At 37.6% G+C, this 15,240-nt stretch overlaps 1 protein-coding gene across 1 annotated transcript in view; it reads right to left on the bottom strand.

Moving 5' to 3' along the window:
* Positions 1 to 15,240, bottom strand: part of ADARB2 (adenosine deaminase RNA specific B2 (inactive)) — a 651,932-nt gene that overhangs the window by 21,290 nt on the left and 615,402 nt on the right. The window contains exon 8 of the mRNA XM_020990375.2: positions 1,057 to 1,238. Coding sequence (XP_020846034.1) covers positions 1,057 to 1,238 — 182 coding nt within the window. The remainder of the gene's footprint in view (positions 1 to 1,056; positions 1,239 to 15,240) is intronic.

The raw sequence follows: 15,240 nt of genomic DNA, 5'->3' as shown, positions 1-15,240 counted from the left end.
AATTAGATAACATATGATATATGTACATAACCGAGTTAGTAGAGAGGTATAAGTAGTATGATTTTGGCTTTGGCTCCATAATTAAAATTGCTTGAAACATAGCATGCTTCAGCCCTTTCAAGGACAGTTAGTTACTTTAGTACACTGTGTGTGTTAGTTAATACACATGGATTTTCAATTCTAAGAGCCATAAGCAGAAGGAACTGGATGAAGGCAAAATATGATCAGCTTTGGAAACATCGCTTCCAGCAAGTCTTTTGATGCCTTTTCATCATAGGGTTAGGATGACCCTGGCTTCTTGAAGGCTTTTGCTGTTGGATACCATTCTCTAATAGGTCCATCAAGCTGGAAAAAGCTTGATTACAGATCTTTCGAAGTATTGTAAATCCATTGTCTGGGGTCCAGAGTGGTTACTTTAGAGGCGAGCACCACTAGAAGAGTGGTCTCAACACTCACTCCATCTGCTGACCATGCCTACTTTCATGATTGAAAGCAGATACTTTTGGTTTATTCCAGTGAGGTTTTCCTGTGGTGTGCCTTCAGTAGAGAACCCCACAAAAATTATGTGGTTCTTTAATATGCTCCTTGTGATGGAGACCACATCCCAGGGCTCTTAGGATAATGCTAACTAGTGTTTGTCTTAGAATCATACCAGAAGAGGGAAGACAGTCATTGTCTGAAACAAGCTTGCAAATAACTGTTAGTGCCTCTTGAGTTGTACTGTCTACTTCAAAAACACAGGATACACAGTGACTTAAGAAGCCCCATTTAAAACCATATATTCATGTATTGGTTTGACAATTCCCCCTCTTAATATCAACTCTCAAATGCTATTTGTTCTTAGGCTCAGAAGCTCTTTTATTTTGGTTCCACTGTCAATTCTTACTGTTTATTTGAACAATTACATAGTCTCTACATTTTGCTTATCAAACCCTAAAACATTCTGTGGCTGAAAGCCATACCATTTTGACCTGAGAAGTGAACACAGGATGAACATCCAACACAGTTATGGACAGGAAAATCAATCCTTTGTCCTTCAAGCAGATGCTTTCTTACCACTGAGGAGCGGCCGGTTATGCCGGTATGAAGTTGGCAGCTGACCAATGTCTTCTATTCTGTGACTCATTACCCTGGAAAGGTGACCAGTGTGATGTAGACTACCCACTACAATGCTGTGTAAGTAGATGGGCTCAATGAAGTGACTGAGGAGAGCTCCTTGCAACCCAAGAATGTTCCATCTGGGTGGGGAAAAAGAAAAAAAAAAGTCAAAAGCAACCTCACCAGCCAGTGCAAGAAGAATTGAATGCAAGAAGCAACCCAGTCACATTCCATCGTTTTGCAAAATCCTGCTGCTGCTTTTTTTTCCCCAGGCCCTGATTCCCTAGGTGACACACTTCCCATCATGCTGATGGAAATGTTTCGCTTGGTGGCTGCTGCAGAGACACACTGGAGTGGTCATGACAGGCTTTGGCCTTGTGGCTACTAATGATTTTGAGCTCTTTCTAGCTATGATTGGATGAAGTTTCAATGGTTAGTCTGCATTTTAATAAAACTTGTCCTTTTTCTATAGAAAAAAATAGTTACTAGTAATACTGAAGGGAAGTTCTAAATTCTCCAAAGGATATAAAATTAGGCAAAAACAAAGAGAAATAAAGAATTATTTAAAAAATAGAGTCTGTGCCAGGAAATTCCAGGATTCAGGCTAGTCCAAGGAGAAATAATTTACCTCTGCTTCTTCTGACTCTCCCCTCCTCCCACCTCAAACTAGAATGTTCTGTTGTGTTGAACTCAAATGACACTTACAAATGACCTCATTTTCATATGGACACAGTTTTGACATTAGAAGTTCAGATCAGTGTAATAGTATAAGGGCTTTTTCTTTCAAGTAAATATCATTTAGGGTGAATTCTGCCCCTGTCTTCCAATCTTAGAAACCCAAATGCTGGCAACTTTTTAAGATGTTCTCTTCTTCATGGGAGTGGGGAAAGGTTAGAGGCTTTTGCTATTTAAGGCAACACCATCCAGTGGTTGCTACACTAAGTAATGGGCTTAGAACCCAACCTCCATCAGGAGCAAGCATTATGCAGCTAATTTCTTACATCATTGTTCTTTTCATTAATTAACATTTCTCCACCGTTAGTGCAATTATTGTGGGGCTTCCATGCTGTACATCTCTTTTCATGATTAATAAGGAGTCATTATATTTCCCTTTCCTGAAGCAGTCAATTAACACAGAATACTTTCCATTAATTACTGAATGTTTAAAACCAGCATGCTGTACCTGGAGAGCAATCTGCTCCAAGAACCTGTGACACCAATTGCTTTAAAAAGTTCTCTTTAAATTTTATTCCAAAAACACAAGCAATTTAGCCAGCGATATTAATTTGCCTCAGAAGCAGTGCTGTGAATGAGAAACATCTTTTAATCTCATGCAAGAAAAGGCAGCCATCTGGCTGGGGAGGATTTCAGAGAGAGCCTTTCCTGCTCTTACTCTGTAAATGCAGGTCATTAAAGTAATGTGTTCATCTACATAAAACTCAAATGGAATATAAAAGGTAATATTTATATACAAACAATTTAGTCCCACAATTTAAGCAGTCATTGGTTTTATGAAACATTTACTTTAGTCTATCAGATTTGCATAACTTCATTTGAAAAAAAAAACTGTGGTCATTTCTACAAGTCAGATTGTCTGTCTTCCCCCAGCCCCCCCAGCAAAGGAATGAAACAGCTGCCCTTTTAGAATAGATCTCCTATTGCAACATAGAATTCAGATTGAAAACTTCTGAAGAAGTGGAAATCTCAGTGAGAAACACAGTGCTTGGGATGGATTTTTCAGGGACTCAGCATTTGATAGCAACATTTCTTCCCAGATATTAATTCACACCCACACCGGGGATATGCTCTTACAGCCCATGATTTCCGTAGAAGCTGACTGTTTCCTTGCTCTCCAAGATAAGATATGAATTTCTACAAAGTCCAGAATAGATGGGTTTTTTTTTTGGCATTTTAGTAATTGTTACTTTGGAAAACAGGATCCTGTCTACTTTTCACAGTTGATTGGGGTTTTCTGGATTTTTTTGGTTTGTTTTCCCTTTGAAATGTGATACTATTTCTTCTCTCCTTTCCCTCCCCTCCAGTGCCAAGATGATGCCAAGAAACAAGGAGAAAGTCCAATATCAGTAAAATGATCTTCATTTGGTCTTATAGATGCTTTTCTTTTGAACAAACGAGAAAGGTATGATCTAGAGGAAATGACTATATTTGTCATGAAGTCTATGATTCAATACCTTATTGTAATTTTTGTTCCCTATCCCAAACGCATTCCTTGTTGCTCATGAGGCTGTTCGTGGGAAATGACTTTGTCTGCAAAAAAAGTATTAGCCATGGGCTGGTTGGGCAGAATGATCTTAAGCTGTGGCTTGTGGCAAAGGATTCTGGTATAAATGAAGGTAAATGCTTAAGTAATTGATGGGATTTTGGGGGAACTTTAAAGTGGTTTTAAAATTCATCATCAGTGAAAAGCAAGGAAACTGACATGCCCATCTATAACAAAGTACTTTATTCAACCTTCTTGCAAAGTATAATTAGTATTCACAAGAAACACATCATTACACTGCAGGTCGTTGATGTATTGGGTTTGAGAAAAAAAGTTTACGGGCCCATTTTTGAATAGTTCTGATTGTGCAAGATTGTCCAAAGACAAATAACTTCTATATCTGTCCTCTTCTTAATAACCTTTAAAATAAGGAGAAAATCAACCTTCTGCTTGCTTAGTTGTAGGATTTTCAACTTATTCAGCTAACAGAATCAATAAAACCAAATGTCTTCCTGCATATAAACTGGAGAGTTTTTAGCACTCTGGATTGAATGGAAAAATATCTCACCTTTTGTTCAAACAGCTGATATTACTGCAATGTTGACAGAGACAAAATCCCATGTCCAGTTTTCAATATAGATAATCCTTAAATAAATATGTTTTTGTCTGTTTGTCAATCACTGAAATACCACAGATAAGTGGAGAAGAGATCTTGGAAAAAGCTGCCTCTCTTTAGCTGAGAGACACAATCTCCTTACTGAGGACAAATCTTGGCCTCAAAGTAACAATGCAAACAATTACAAGATCCCTTTTTGGATAGGCTCCTGACCAGTCTATCACTTCAAGTGTGAGCCTGAGATAAGTTGAAAGAACTGTGATAATCATTAGGATCAGCATGTAATGGGCATTTTGGGTTGTTAGCTTATCAGTTTAACATCTTGACATTACTTCAAATGAGATTTAAATCTACTGAGCAGTGATGTGACAACTTGGGCCACTCAGCTAAGTACTCTGGTATCTCCATAAATGAATATTCACCATGTCTTATTCTTTTCCTGTTAGGGAAATGGTCTGTTATTAGATAAGGATAAAGGCAACATGAAAGCATCCTTACTTGCTAAATCTGGGTCCACATGGCATGATATACATAATGGGCTAATGCTGGGAGAAAGTTTGACTAGGCCTAAGGTAGAGTTAGCAACACTGTAAGAATAATTATTGGATTTGACATCATTTGATCATTGTTGTCATTATTTGTACATACTTGGGATTTAATCCGTGTAGGTACTTATTAATGAGGAAATGAGGATCTTCTACCAAAGAGGATCTGCAACTGTTCTACAATTTATAATCAATGTATAATTAGCATTGACCGGTGTACTGACATATTATATGACTTGCATAAGAACCTTAGCTAGTATGTCAGTGGTGGGACTTGACACCAGGTCACCCTGAATCTGAGGCCATCTTTCTATCTTCTGCCCTAGAAATTTTCTCCAGTAGCCAGAAATAAATACATAATTGTTCAAAAAAAATCAGAAGAATAGAAGAGAAAGTGAAACATCTCATCAGAAAAACAACCAATCTGGAGAACAGATCAAGGAGAAGTAATTTAAGAATAGTTGAGTTACCTAAAAATTATGACACAAAAAGAATCTTGATACAGTATTACAAGAAATTATAAAAGGAAATTGCCCTGAAATTCTAGAGCAAGAAAGTAATAGGAAAAAATCCACCAATGACCACCTGAAAGAGATCTCAGGAAGAAAACTGACAGGAATACTCATATTCAAGTTTCAAAGCTCCCAGGTTAAGAAGAAAATATTGGGAGCAACAAGAAAAAAATTAAATATAATAGAGCTACAATAAGGATTACACAAGACCTAGCAGCTACTACCTTGAAGAACCATAGGTCTTGGAATACTATATTCCTCTAGAGCAAAAGAACAAGGGTTAAGACCAAGGGTAACTTGCCCAGCAAAATTAAATCTAATCATGAATGAAAAAATTGGACATTTAACAAACTCAAAGACCTTCAGGTTTTTGTGACCAAAAACCCCAGAACTTATGGGAAAATCTGACATATGACATCCAAGAGAAATATAAGGTAAAAACTAAAGACTAATTATAAGGGACTCAATAAGGTCAAGTTGTTTACTTCGTATATGTGAAAATATTAGCAGCATTCTTATGATTGTCATTATTATTTGTGTAGTTTGAAAGAAGGGCCTTGGGCTGAGTTGAGTGTGGTGGGGTGATTCTAAAAAAATAAAACTGTAAAGAGAGATAAAAAGGGGTAATTATGTCATGCAAATGAGACATAAAAGTAAAAATTGATACAGAAGAAGTTAGTAGGGGGGAGGGCAGATAGCACTGGAACCTTATTCTCATCAGGAATGGGTTAAAGAAGAACAACTTACATATCTAGAAGGATATAAAAGTCTTTTAAATTCAGAAAGAAATAAGAGGGCAAGGGGATGAGGGGGAGAGGAGAAGGGAGCTACTCTTAGAGAAGGATGGTTAGGGCAAGGTAGTGGGTACAAGTAAAGGAGAGGAGTGAGGAAGGATAGGGTAAATAGGTGAGAAGGATAATGAGAAAAAATAGGAAGGAGGAAACCACACAAGTAGTTGCAGCTTTAGAATGTGAATGGGACAAATTTACCCATAAAATGGAAATGGATAGCAGATTAAAAATTTAATTCAACAATATATTACTTTCAGGAAACGATAAAAATGAGAGAGACACACAAACATAAAATAAAGGGCAAGAGTAGAATTTAGTGTATAAAAAGAGCAGTAGCAGGATCTCAGACAAAGTTAAAGTTAACATAGAGTTAATCAAAAGTGAAAAATAAAGAAACTACACTGTGTCAGCAATATTACTCAATATTGTTTTAGACCATTTGAAATACCTAGACAGTACAAAAATACCTAAGCGTGTACCTGCCGAAACAGATACAGAAACTGTATGAATGTAAACATAAAACAGTTTTTATACAAATAGACTCAGATCTAAATAATTGAGGTAATATTTACCATTCATAGGTAGATAAGGCCAATATAATTTAAAAAATGGAAAATTTACCTGATTAGTCTGTTTATTCAATGTCATCCTAATAAAATTACTAAAAATATTTTATTGAGTTGGAAAAATAATAGCAAAGTTCATTTGGAAGAACAAAAGGTCAGGAACTTCAAAGAAACCACAGAAAAAATATATAAAGGAAGTAGATTTCAGCAGTATCAGACTAAACTATATTATAAGGTGAGAGCATTGTTGAAGTATAAAAAGGACAATTTCAATTATTTTAAATTAAATTTTTCTTGTATAAATAAAACCTATGTAGCCAAGAATAGAAGGAATGCAGAATAATGGGAGAAAACTTTCATAGACAATCTCTCAGATAGGATGTGATTGGGTTGGAATATTGTTATGGTGTAGGAAATAATGAGTTGGTTGACTTTGAAAAAAATATAGAAAGACTTGGATTTAGGAAGGAAGATGCAGTCTACCTTTAGAGAACCAGATGACAGGAGGAAATAATCATAGTATGGTCTTACATATATATATATATATATATATATATATATATATATATATATATATGTATATGTATATGTATATGTATATGTATATGTATATATATGTATATATGTGTATATATACGTATATATATACACGTGTATATATATATGTATATATACACATATATACATATATATATACATATATATGTGTGTGTGTATGCATGAATGTATATGTGTATATATATGTGTGTGTGTATGCATGAATGTATATGTGTATATATATGTGTGTGTGTGTGTGTGTGTATATGCATGAATGTATATGTGTATATATATATGTGTGTGTGTGTGTGTGTGTATATGCATGAATGTATATGTGTATATATGTGTATGTTTATAGATATCTATGTATATGTATAGCTATCCACACTTATTTGTAACCTTCTTTAGGGTGGTGGAGGGAGGAAGGGGAAAAATATAAAGGAAAAAGTGCACAGCAGAGAACAAAAGAAAACCAGCAAGGAAGCAAAGAAAAGCTGGGTGGCTTTGAAAACAATGTATAGTATTCATTTTGTAGGTTTTCTTGAAATGGAAATTTATTGTTTTATATTGAATCTTCTCTTGTGGTCTGTTATGTACATGGCAATGTTTTTTTTTCTTTCTCATTTTGTATTTAAACTTCAAATAAAAAATTTTACAACTAATACATAATTGTTCTAGTCAGTAAGCTCCTGTGTGAGAAGTGGGTTGTTCTGTCTTAAGGGAAATGGCCAGCCAGTCCTCCATGGATGTAAGCATGGTATGCTGTGGGTCACGATGTGGCCTAGTGTAATCGGGAGTTGGTGAAAGGTATGATTGGACAGGCTAAGGTCTACATAGGAAAGTTTGCTGGTGGTAGTCTGGAATGTAACACAAGGTAGGATTAGGCAACATGGCTAACTGATTTGTGGCCAATGCCCAAAGGACAAATTATTAGAAGAGAAACACTTTGCCACCAGTGTCTGAGACTTGCAAGCACCAAGGACAGCTCCCAGTGAGGTTTCTTTCAATTATTGCCTTTTTCCTTAGGAAACTTGCAGCTACCAATCATCTATCCTGGGAGGTGAGTTCTTCTTGGATATAAAGAATCCTGTGCTTGTTAAGATAAATCCAAATCTTCAGTGATAGAAACTGCATCATTTATCCGGGAACCTTCAATGTCTGTGTAGGATGGAAGTACTACTTTCTCAGGGCAAAACTGAGGATTGATATTAGAAAGAGGGCTGGGGAAATGAGAGTTGGCTCCCCCCAAAGGCAGGTCTGGGGCTGAAGGACTTTGAGCTATTCCTTATCTTCATTTTCTTATCTAGAGCTCATTCAGGAGTCCTCTGATATTTGGACACGTGGCCAGGGAGGGTCTAGACAAGAGTTGGCTTGTTTGCTTATGATATAGTGCTAATAAGACCAAGGTCAAGTACCTATTTTGGTGTCCTAGATTGCATTCTGAAAACTGTTGACCATTTGTCCTGCAAATATGTGGGTTATTCATAAGAGGAACGAGGCAAAGCAGTATGAATGGCTCAGTGTAAACTTTCCTTATTACTGGAAAAATTATTCAAAGCTTATGCTTTACTTGTGGTTTACATCATCTTCATAGGGGAAAAGTAGCACACAAGAGGCCTCTTAGTGTCTAGTAGCTGAATTAGTACTGTATGGGGTCATTAGCATTAAGCCTATCTAGATCATGGCAAGTATACTTCTTGGTAACAAAAAGAAATTCACTGCATCTCATTCTCTGACCCATGAGATCCTTGAGCATCTTGAGTCAACTACAACTATTAATTAAGTACCTACTACGTGCCAGGCACAAGTATTTGTTATTATTAAGTCCAACTGTGTGAGTAGCTTGGGGGATCCCAGGAAACTGGTATGTCTATGGTTACACTATTGTTGACTGGATTATGGTCAGAAGGGTGATATACTCTTCAATAAAATAAGGGATGCCAGGCTAAAGAGGAGTGATTTCATTGCTTTGAAAAAGGGCAGAGAAGCAGCTCATCAAATGTGTAATAAATGGTTGTTTCACTGTTGGCAAGAGTTTGACACAGAAGAAAAGCTTCTTCTCTGGCTACACCTGTACCATGACTACTGGTTGAAAAGGAAATCATTTTGCCTCATATTTTGCATACATGCTATCTAATAGTTTGATGAGTCCCTCTCCTTGATGAATCAACTGATTTTTTTGGAGCAAATGAACTGATTGTTTTGGAAATTTTTAGACATCTCCCTTTCGAGTACTGGGACCAGAGTCAGGAAGACTCATCTTCCTGAATTGAAATCTGGCTTCAGACACTTATTAGCTCTGTGAGGAACTTAACTTCTGTCTGCCACAGTTTACTCTCCTATAAAATAGGTGTTAAACAGCCCTCCCAGAGCTGTTGTGAAGATCATACGAGATAACATTTGTAAAGCAGTTAGCACAGTGCCTGACACATAGTAGGTACTTAATAAATCTCTCCTACCCTCCTTCATTCTCTCTTCCTTTTCTCTTCCCTTTTCTTTCCATTGTTTCTTTGCTGTCCCTCCTTTCTTGCTTCATTCCTTCCTTTCTTCTTTCCTTCCTTGCATATCACCACATTCTGGCATATGTGTATTTGCATTTGTTTGTTCGTAGGTTGTCATGGTACTCACTCATCACTACCATATACACATAAAGAAAAAGTTCTCTGAACTGGTTATGAATATTTATGGTGGTTTCTGTTGAAATATATGTATTTTTTCAGCACAGTAGTATAAGTTAGTGAAAGATGAAGAGACTTTTCCATCATGAATTTCTGGAGCTATGTGACAAGTCCTCTTAATTCCAGGGACTAAAGAAAGATGTGTTGGACTCCAATTTTGACTCTTAGAATGACTTCCTCTTACAGGTAAAGTTCATTAATATTTGTCCATTCAGGGATATGCTTTTAAAAATATGGTAAAGAAGGAGAGCTCTGGAACAAACACATTCACGATCTAGCTATGGCAATTCGTCTCACTTGGGCTTGCCTGGTGTACTCAGAGGTTAAGTGACCTGCCCAGAGATCATAGTCAGTACATGTCAGGGGCAAAGTTTGAAACCAATTCTGACCCCTGACTCTAAGGCCATCACACTTCCCCTTGCTGTTATGTGACTGAAAGCCACCCTACATTTTAGTTTTTTAATCTCTCTATAGGGATGTCTTATTCTCCAGAACTCATAGTAGTTGATGCCTGCAACATTTGTTTGGCAATTAATCATGGACTGTCTTGCAGTATCTCTTGGATTGTAATTAAACTTAAGATCCATGTTAAAATGAAAATGCCTAGGGGGCAGCTAGGTGGTGCAGAGCATACAGCACTGGCCCTGAAGTCAGGAGGACCTGAGTTCAAATCCAGTCTCAGACCAAACACTTGACATGTACTAGCTGTATGACCTTGGGCAAGTCACTTAACCCCGATTGCCTCACTAAAATACAATACAATAAAATAAAATAAAATGAAAATGCCTAGATCCACAAAGCCTGGGTACTTTGGGAAAAGGCCTAGTATTACTCCATTGTTGGGCCTTACTCACTGTGGCTGGAGCTGGTAAGACTGGAACACCAAGCAAAGGGAAGCACTGCCCCTCTTGTCCCATCCCCCTTTCCTGGAGCTGGAAGGACTAGGCTCTCACACAAAGACTTAGTACCTCTTGACATTTTTCCATGATCATGTCTAGGGCCAGAAAGCCTATGATCTCAAGCAAAGGCCTAGGGTTCACTCACTCAGGGCCTTAGACTATGCCTAGAGTTAGGACTGAAATCACTGGCCTCAAGTCTTTCCTCATTCCAATTCTTTCTCTACTCAGCTGTCAAATTGATTTTTCCTAAAGCACAGGTGTCTCTTATCCAATAAATTCTACTGCCTCCCTAGTATCTTTAGAATCAAATAGAAAATTATCTGGTTTTCAAATCCCTTCATAAACTGGCCCCTTACTGCCTTTTCAGTCTTCCTACCTCTTATTCCTCTCTCTTGACTTCCCATTCTGTAAATCATGACACACGCCTCTCTTGTTCCTCAGGTAAGACAGCCCATCTCCCAACTCCATGCATCTTCACAGGTTCTGTTCCTGGAATTCTCTTCCTACTTGTTTTTGTCTTCAGAATTCCTTGGCTTTCTTTGAGACCCAATGAAAGTATCATCTCCTACAAGAAGCCTTTTCTGATCTTCCTTGATGCTGGTGCCTTCCCTCTCTCGATTATCTCCAATTTATATCATAAAGATCTTGTTTATACATATTTGTATGTTGTCTCTCCATTAGACTGGGAGCTCCTTGAAATCAGGGACTTCCTTTGCCTTTCTTTGTATCCCCAGGGCCTAGCACAGTACCTGGTACCTTACAGATGCTTAGTAAGTGCTTGTTGTCTTGACATGACTGGAACAGGTTTAATGCTGCTTTTACTGGGTCCTTAGGCACCAGACTGAAACCCCAGAAGTTTAGTGCCTCAGACACCATGCCTAAGTGCATGATCTATAGATAAAATTATCTTCTGAATGTAATATATTCCCTGCCATCAGGGGATTGAAGTATTGGGCAGGTTCATGTAAGCTTGGTTTAGGAACCCAAATCCCTTGCCCGAACTCCCTGCCACTCCCTTCCCCAAGCTTCTCAGTATAGAGAAGGAAAACCATACCCAGGCTATCCTCCATCATTACAAGATCCCCAAAGGTAGAGTCTCCAATCAACTCACATTTATAATAAGCAAAATCACACTTTCTACTTCCCTAATCCCAATTCTTCAGCATTGATCATCTCCTGAGGCTAAATCCTCCTTTCTACTTCTTCCTGTACTCTTATCCCTACCTAGCTCAGCACAATCATTCCCCAGTCCCTTTCTTCTGTTCTTCCTTTCCCACCCACTAGAATCCTTATTTAGTCATTAATAAATTCCGTCTCTTCTTTTCCACAACCTTTATCTTCTTCTACTCGGAAAATTGCTCCTTCTAAAATACATTTCTTCACCAGCCACCGCGTTGAATGCTCGTTGCTCTTTCTTTCATGTCCTCTATCTTGTTTGTCACCACCACTTCCAGACTCTCCCTTGGCCACCATCATTCAACACCCTCTTCTTAGATATCCCTCTGTTCCTTTATATAATCTAGTTCAGTTCTTCATTACTGTGACCAACTTGGTATCAGGTCCTTCTCCCTTCTTTTTCAAGGAGTATAGTATCAGGTTCATAGTTTATTTATCTCTAGCCTAATTTCTATCCTCATACTTGGAGATTTCAGTATATTCATTGATGTTCCGTCAAATACTCTGACCTTTCAGGTCACCAACTTTCTCGATTTCTGTAATCTACAGTTTCACCCTATTTGTCACCCACAGGGACAGACAAACCTTGGAACCCACTGTTTTCCATAAGTATGCCACTTGTGAGATTATGAACACCAAGATCGCTCTTTTTGATCACTATCTCCTTTCTTTCTGTCTCTCTCTTTGCTGTACTCCTCCTAAACAGATCTTTTGGTCTGACTGTACCCTCTAGTTCTCCCAGTCTATTACAGTTGGTAAGGCATCACTTTCCTTTCTTCAAAATCTTGACCCTAGAGTCAACTCATTCAACCTCGTGCTTTCTTCACCCTTGACTTCCTTTCCCTCTTGTCCTATTACTATTCACACCTTCCAAATCTTCAACCCTGAATGACCCTCCACCAACAACTACTTTTTCTGATCATACTCTAGAATTATTAATTACTCATAGATGAAGGCATACAATTAAACTAATGGGAGCCATATGAAATTAATGTTGTCTAATCTCAACTGGTCCTTCATTGTTATGCTGTAAAACTTTTATTCTTTTGACTGTCACACTTTATACAGATGACAGAATATTCTAAGGCATAGGTATGACCACATGCTCCGTTTGCTTAACAGTCTTCTATGGCTTCCCATTGTCTATGGAATAAATTATAAATTCCTTTGCTGGGTGTTTATGACCCTCCACAGTATGACTAAACTAATTTTCTAGCCTTGTTTTATATGTCTTCTGAATGATCCAAATTACTAGCTATTGCTTAAACCTGATACTCCATCTCCTGCCTCTCAGCATTCATAGAAGACATTTCTCACAATGGGGCAGCTAGGTGGCAAAGTGGATAGAGCACTGGCCTTGGATTCAGGAGGACCTGAGTTCAAATCTAGCCTCAGACACATAACACTTACTAGCTGTGTGACCCTGGGCAAGTCACTTTACCCCATTGCCTAGCCAAAAAAAAAAAAAGAAGACATTTCTCATGTCTGAAATGTGGTCCTTCCTCATTTCTAACTCTCAGAATCCTTATTGGTCTTCAAGGCCTCACATGGTGCCACCTCCTCTGTGATGCCTTCCTTGATTTCCCCAGTTGTTAATGTGCTCTCTTCCTCCTCAGTTTTCATGGTGCTATACTTTCTTTTACACATTGTATCCTGCAGTAAAATGTAGTCTCCTTGAGGGAAGGGCCAAATTAATTTTTGTCTCGTATCACCAGTGTCTGGAACATAGTACATGCTTATTAAATTTTTGTTGGATAGAATTAAATAGTAAATCCTACCTCTCAAATGATATTACAAGATTCATGAAGACACAGACCTTGTATTATGTTTCTTTGTTTCTTCCATGGTTTTTGGTACAGTGCCATAATATAATAGTCTCTCAATAAACATGAATAAATGCATAGGTCATTGTGGTACAGTAGGAAGAGCCCTGACAATAAGTAATTGGGGAAAAAGTAAAATATTATTTTTAAAAAGAGCCCTAGCTGTGGAGTCAGAGGGCCTGGATTCAAATCCTTCTGTGATTTGTCAAAGAGAATAACAATATCTGTCTTCCCTATCTTGCACATTTGTGATAAGGAGTAAATATGAAAGTACTTCAAGAGAGCTATAAAAATGGAATGTGACAGTATTGAAAAAGCAATGAAGATGAGGAAGAGAGATTTTTTTCAACTGGTAACTCACCACTTTATTTTCAAATTTTTTCTTTTTATTTAGTATCTTATTTTTCCCTAGTTACATATAAAAATAATTTTTAACATTTGTTTTTAAAACTTTGAGTTCCAAATTTGGAAAATTAAAAGCAAATGTTAAGAACTGTTTTTACATGTAACTGGGGGAAAAGTAAAATACTAAATAAAAGCTAAATAAACAAAACTTTGAGTTCCAAATTTTCACCCTTTCTCTTGCCCCCCCATTGAGAAGGCAAGCAATTTGATATAGGATATACATGTGTACTCATGCAAAACATTTCCAAAATAATCTTGTTGTGAAAGAAAACACAGACAAAAAAAGAAAAACCTCAGGAAAAATAAAGTTAAAAAAAAAGTATGCTTCAATCTGCATTCAGATACCATCAGTTCTTTGTCTGTGGATAGATAGCATTTTTTATCACAGTCTCACCACTTTCTTTTACCACCAAAGTTGCCAGAACATTTTGATTTTATGAGGACAATGAAGCAAAGAAGCCAGTGAGCTCTGCTGTCTGGGTTAGAAGAACAAGTGGCCAGAAGGACCGATTTCCCCCCGTATTGTACAAGTTTTGGTTCAAGTGCTTGAGAATGGCAGTTGTTTAACTAGGACCTCTATTTTAAGCTTAGAGTCACAAATGATATTCTCTTCTGACTTCAAGAGTCTGACTTTTAAAACAAGACAGCATATAACATATCTCTGTTAACACTGCGAATAAAACAGGTAGACAGAATGTCAGGGTTTTTTAAAATTTTCTGAAGGGAGAAAAAAAGAGAAATTCACTTTGGGGGAATATTGAGCAGCAAATCTCCATAATCAGAAGAGGAATTTCATTCTTTTCAGTCTGAAGTCTAAGCTTAGAAATCAGACATTACTGTTTTCTCTAGAGAAAAAGCTATCTTTTTTTTTCAAAGCTTTTCATTTTCATAAAGTTTTAATCTGCTCATTTAGAGACACATTTTGATCAATAATCAGGCTCAGGTACTTAAAATTAGAAACCACATCTAAAGGAACATTAGTTCCAGAAGATTTAGACTGTTAAGTGTCACTCAACTTCGGAGTTTTAGAGACAAATAAAACTCAGGTTTCGTGTAGGCTTGCAGCAGGCTGTGGTATGTGTTGGTTAGAGAGGGGACAGACTGGCTCATTAAAATGCAGAGGTTTAACTAGATGCTGATCATGTCTAAAGGAAAGCCGCACGATAGAACGTCAGCCAGATTTACCTCAGCCTGAGTCCTTGGCCCAGTGAAAAGCAGAGAGCTGGAGCTGTCTGGACAGTTAGAGCTTCCAGAATGTCTTAATGAAGTGGATGGTGGTGCTGTCTGACTGAAACTTTTTGATTCTGCCACATTCATAGAGCTGTGGACTCAATCGGTGACACGCAACCTCCATTTCTTCAACAGCTTTGGAA

Source organism: Phascolarctos cinereus, unplaced genomic scaffold, assembly GCF_003287225.1.
Source record: "Phascolarctos cinereus isolate Bilbo 61053 unplaced genomic scaffold, phaCin_HiC Scaffold_1;HRSCAF=81, whole genome shotgun sequence".
NCBI lineage: Eukaryota > Metazoa > Chordata > Mammalia > Diprotodontia > Phascolarctidae > Phascolarctos > Phascolarctos cinereus.
Note: the sequence above shows the minus strand (reverse complement) of the source record. Positions and strands in the feature narration are given on the sequence as shown.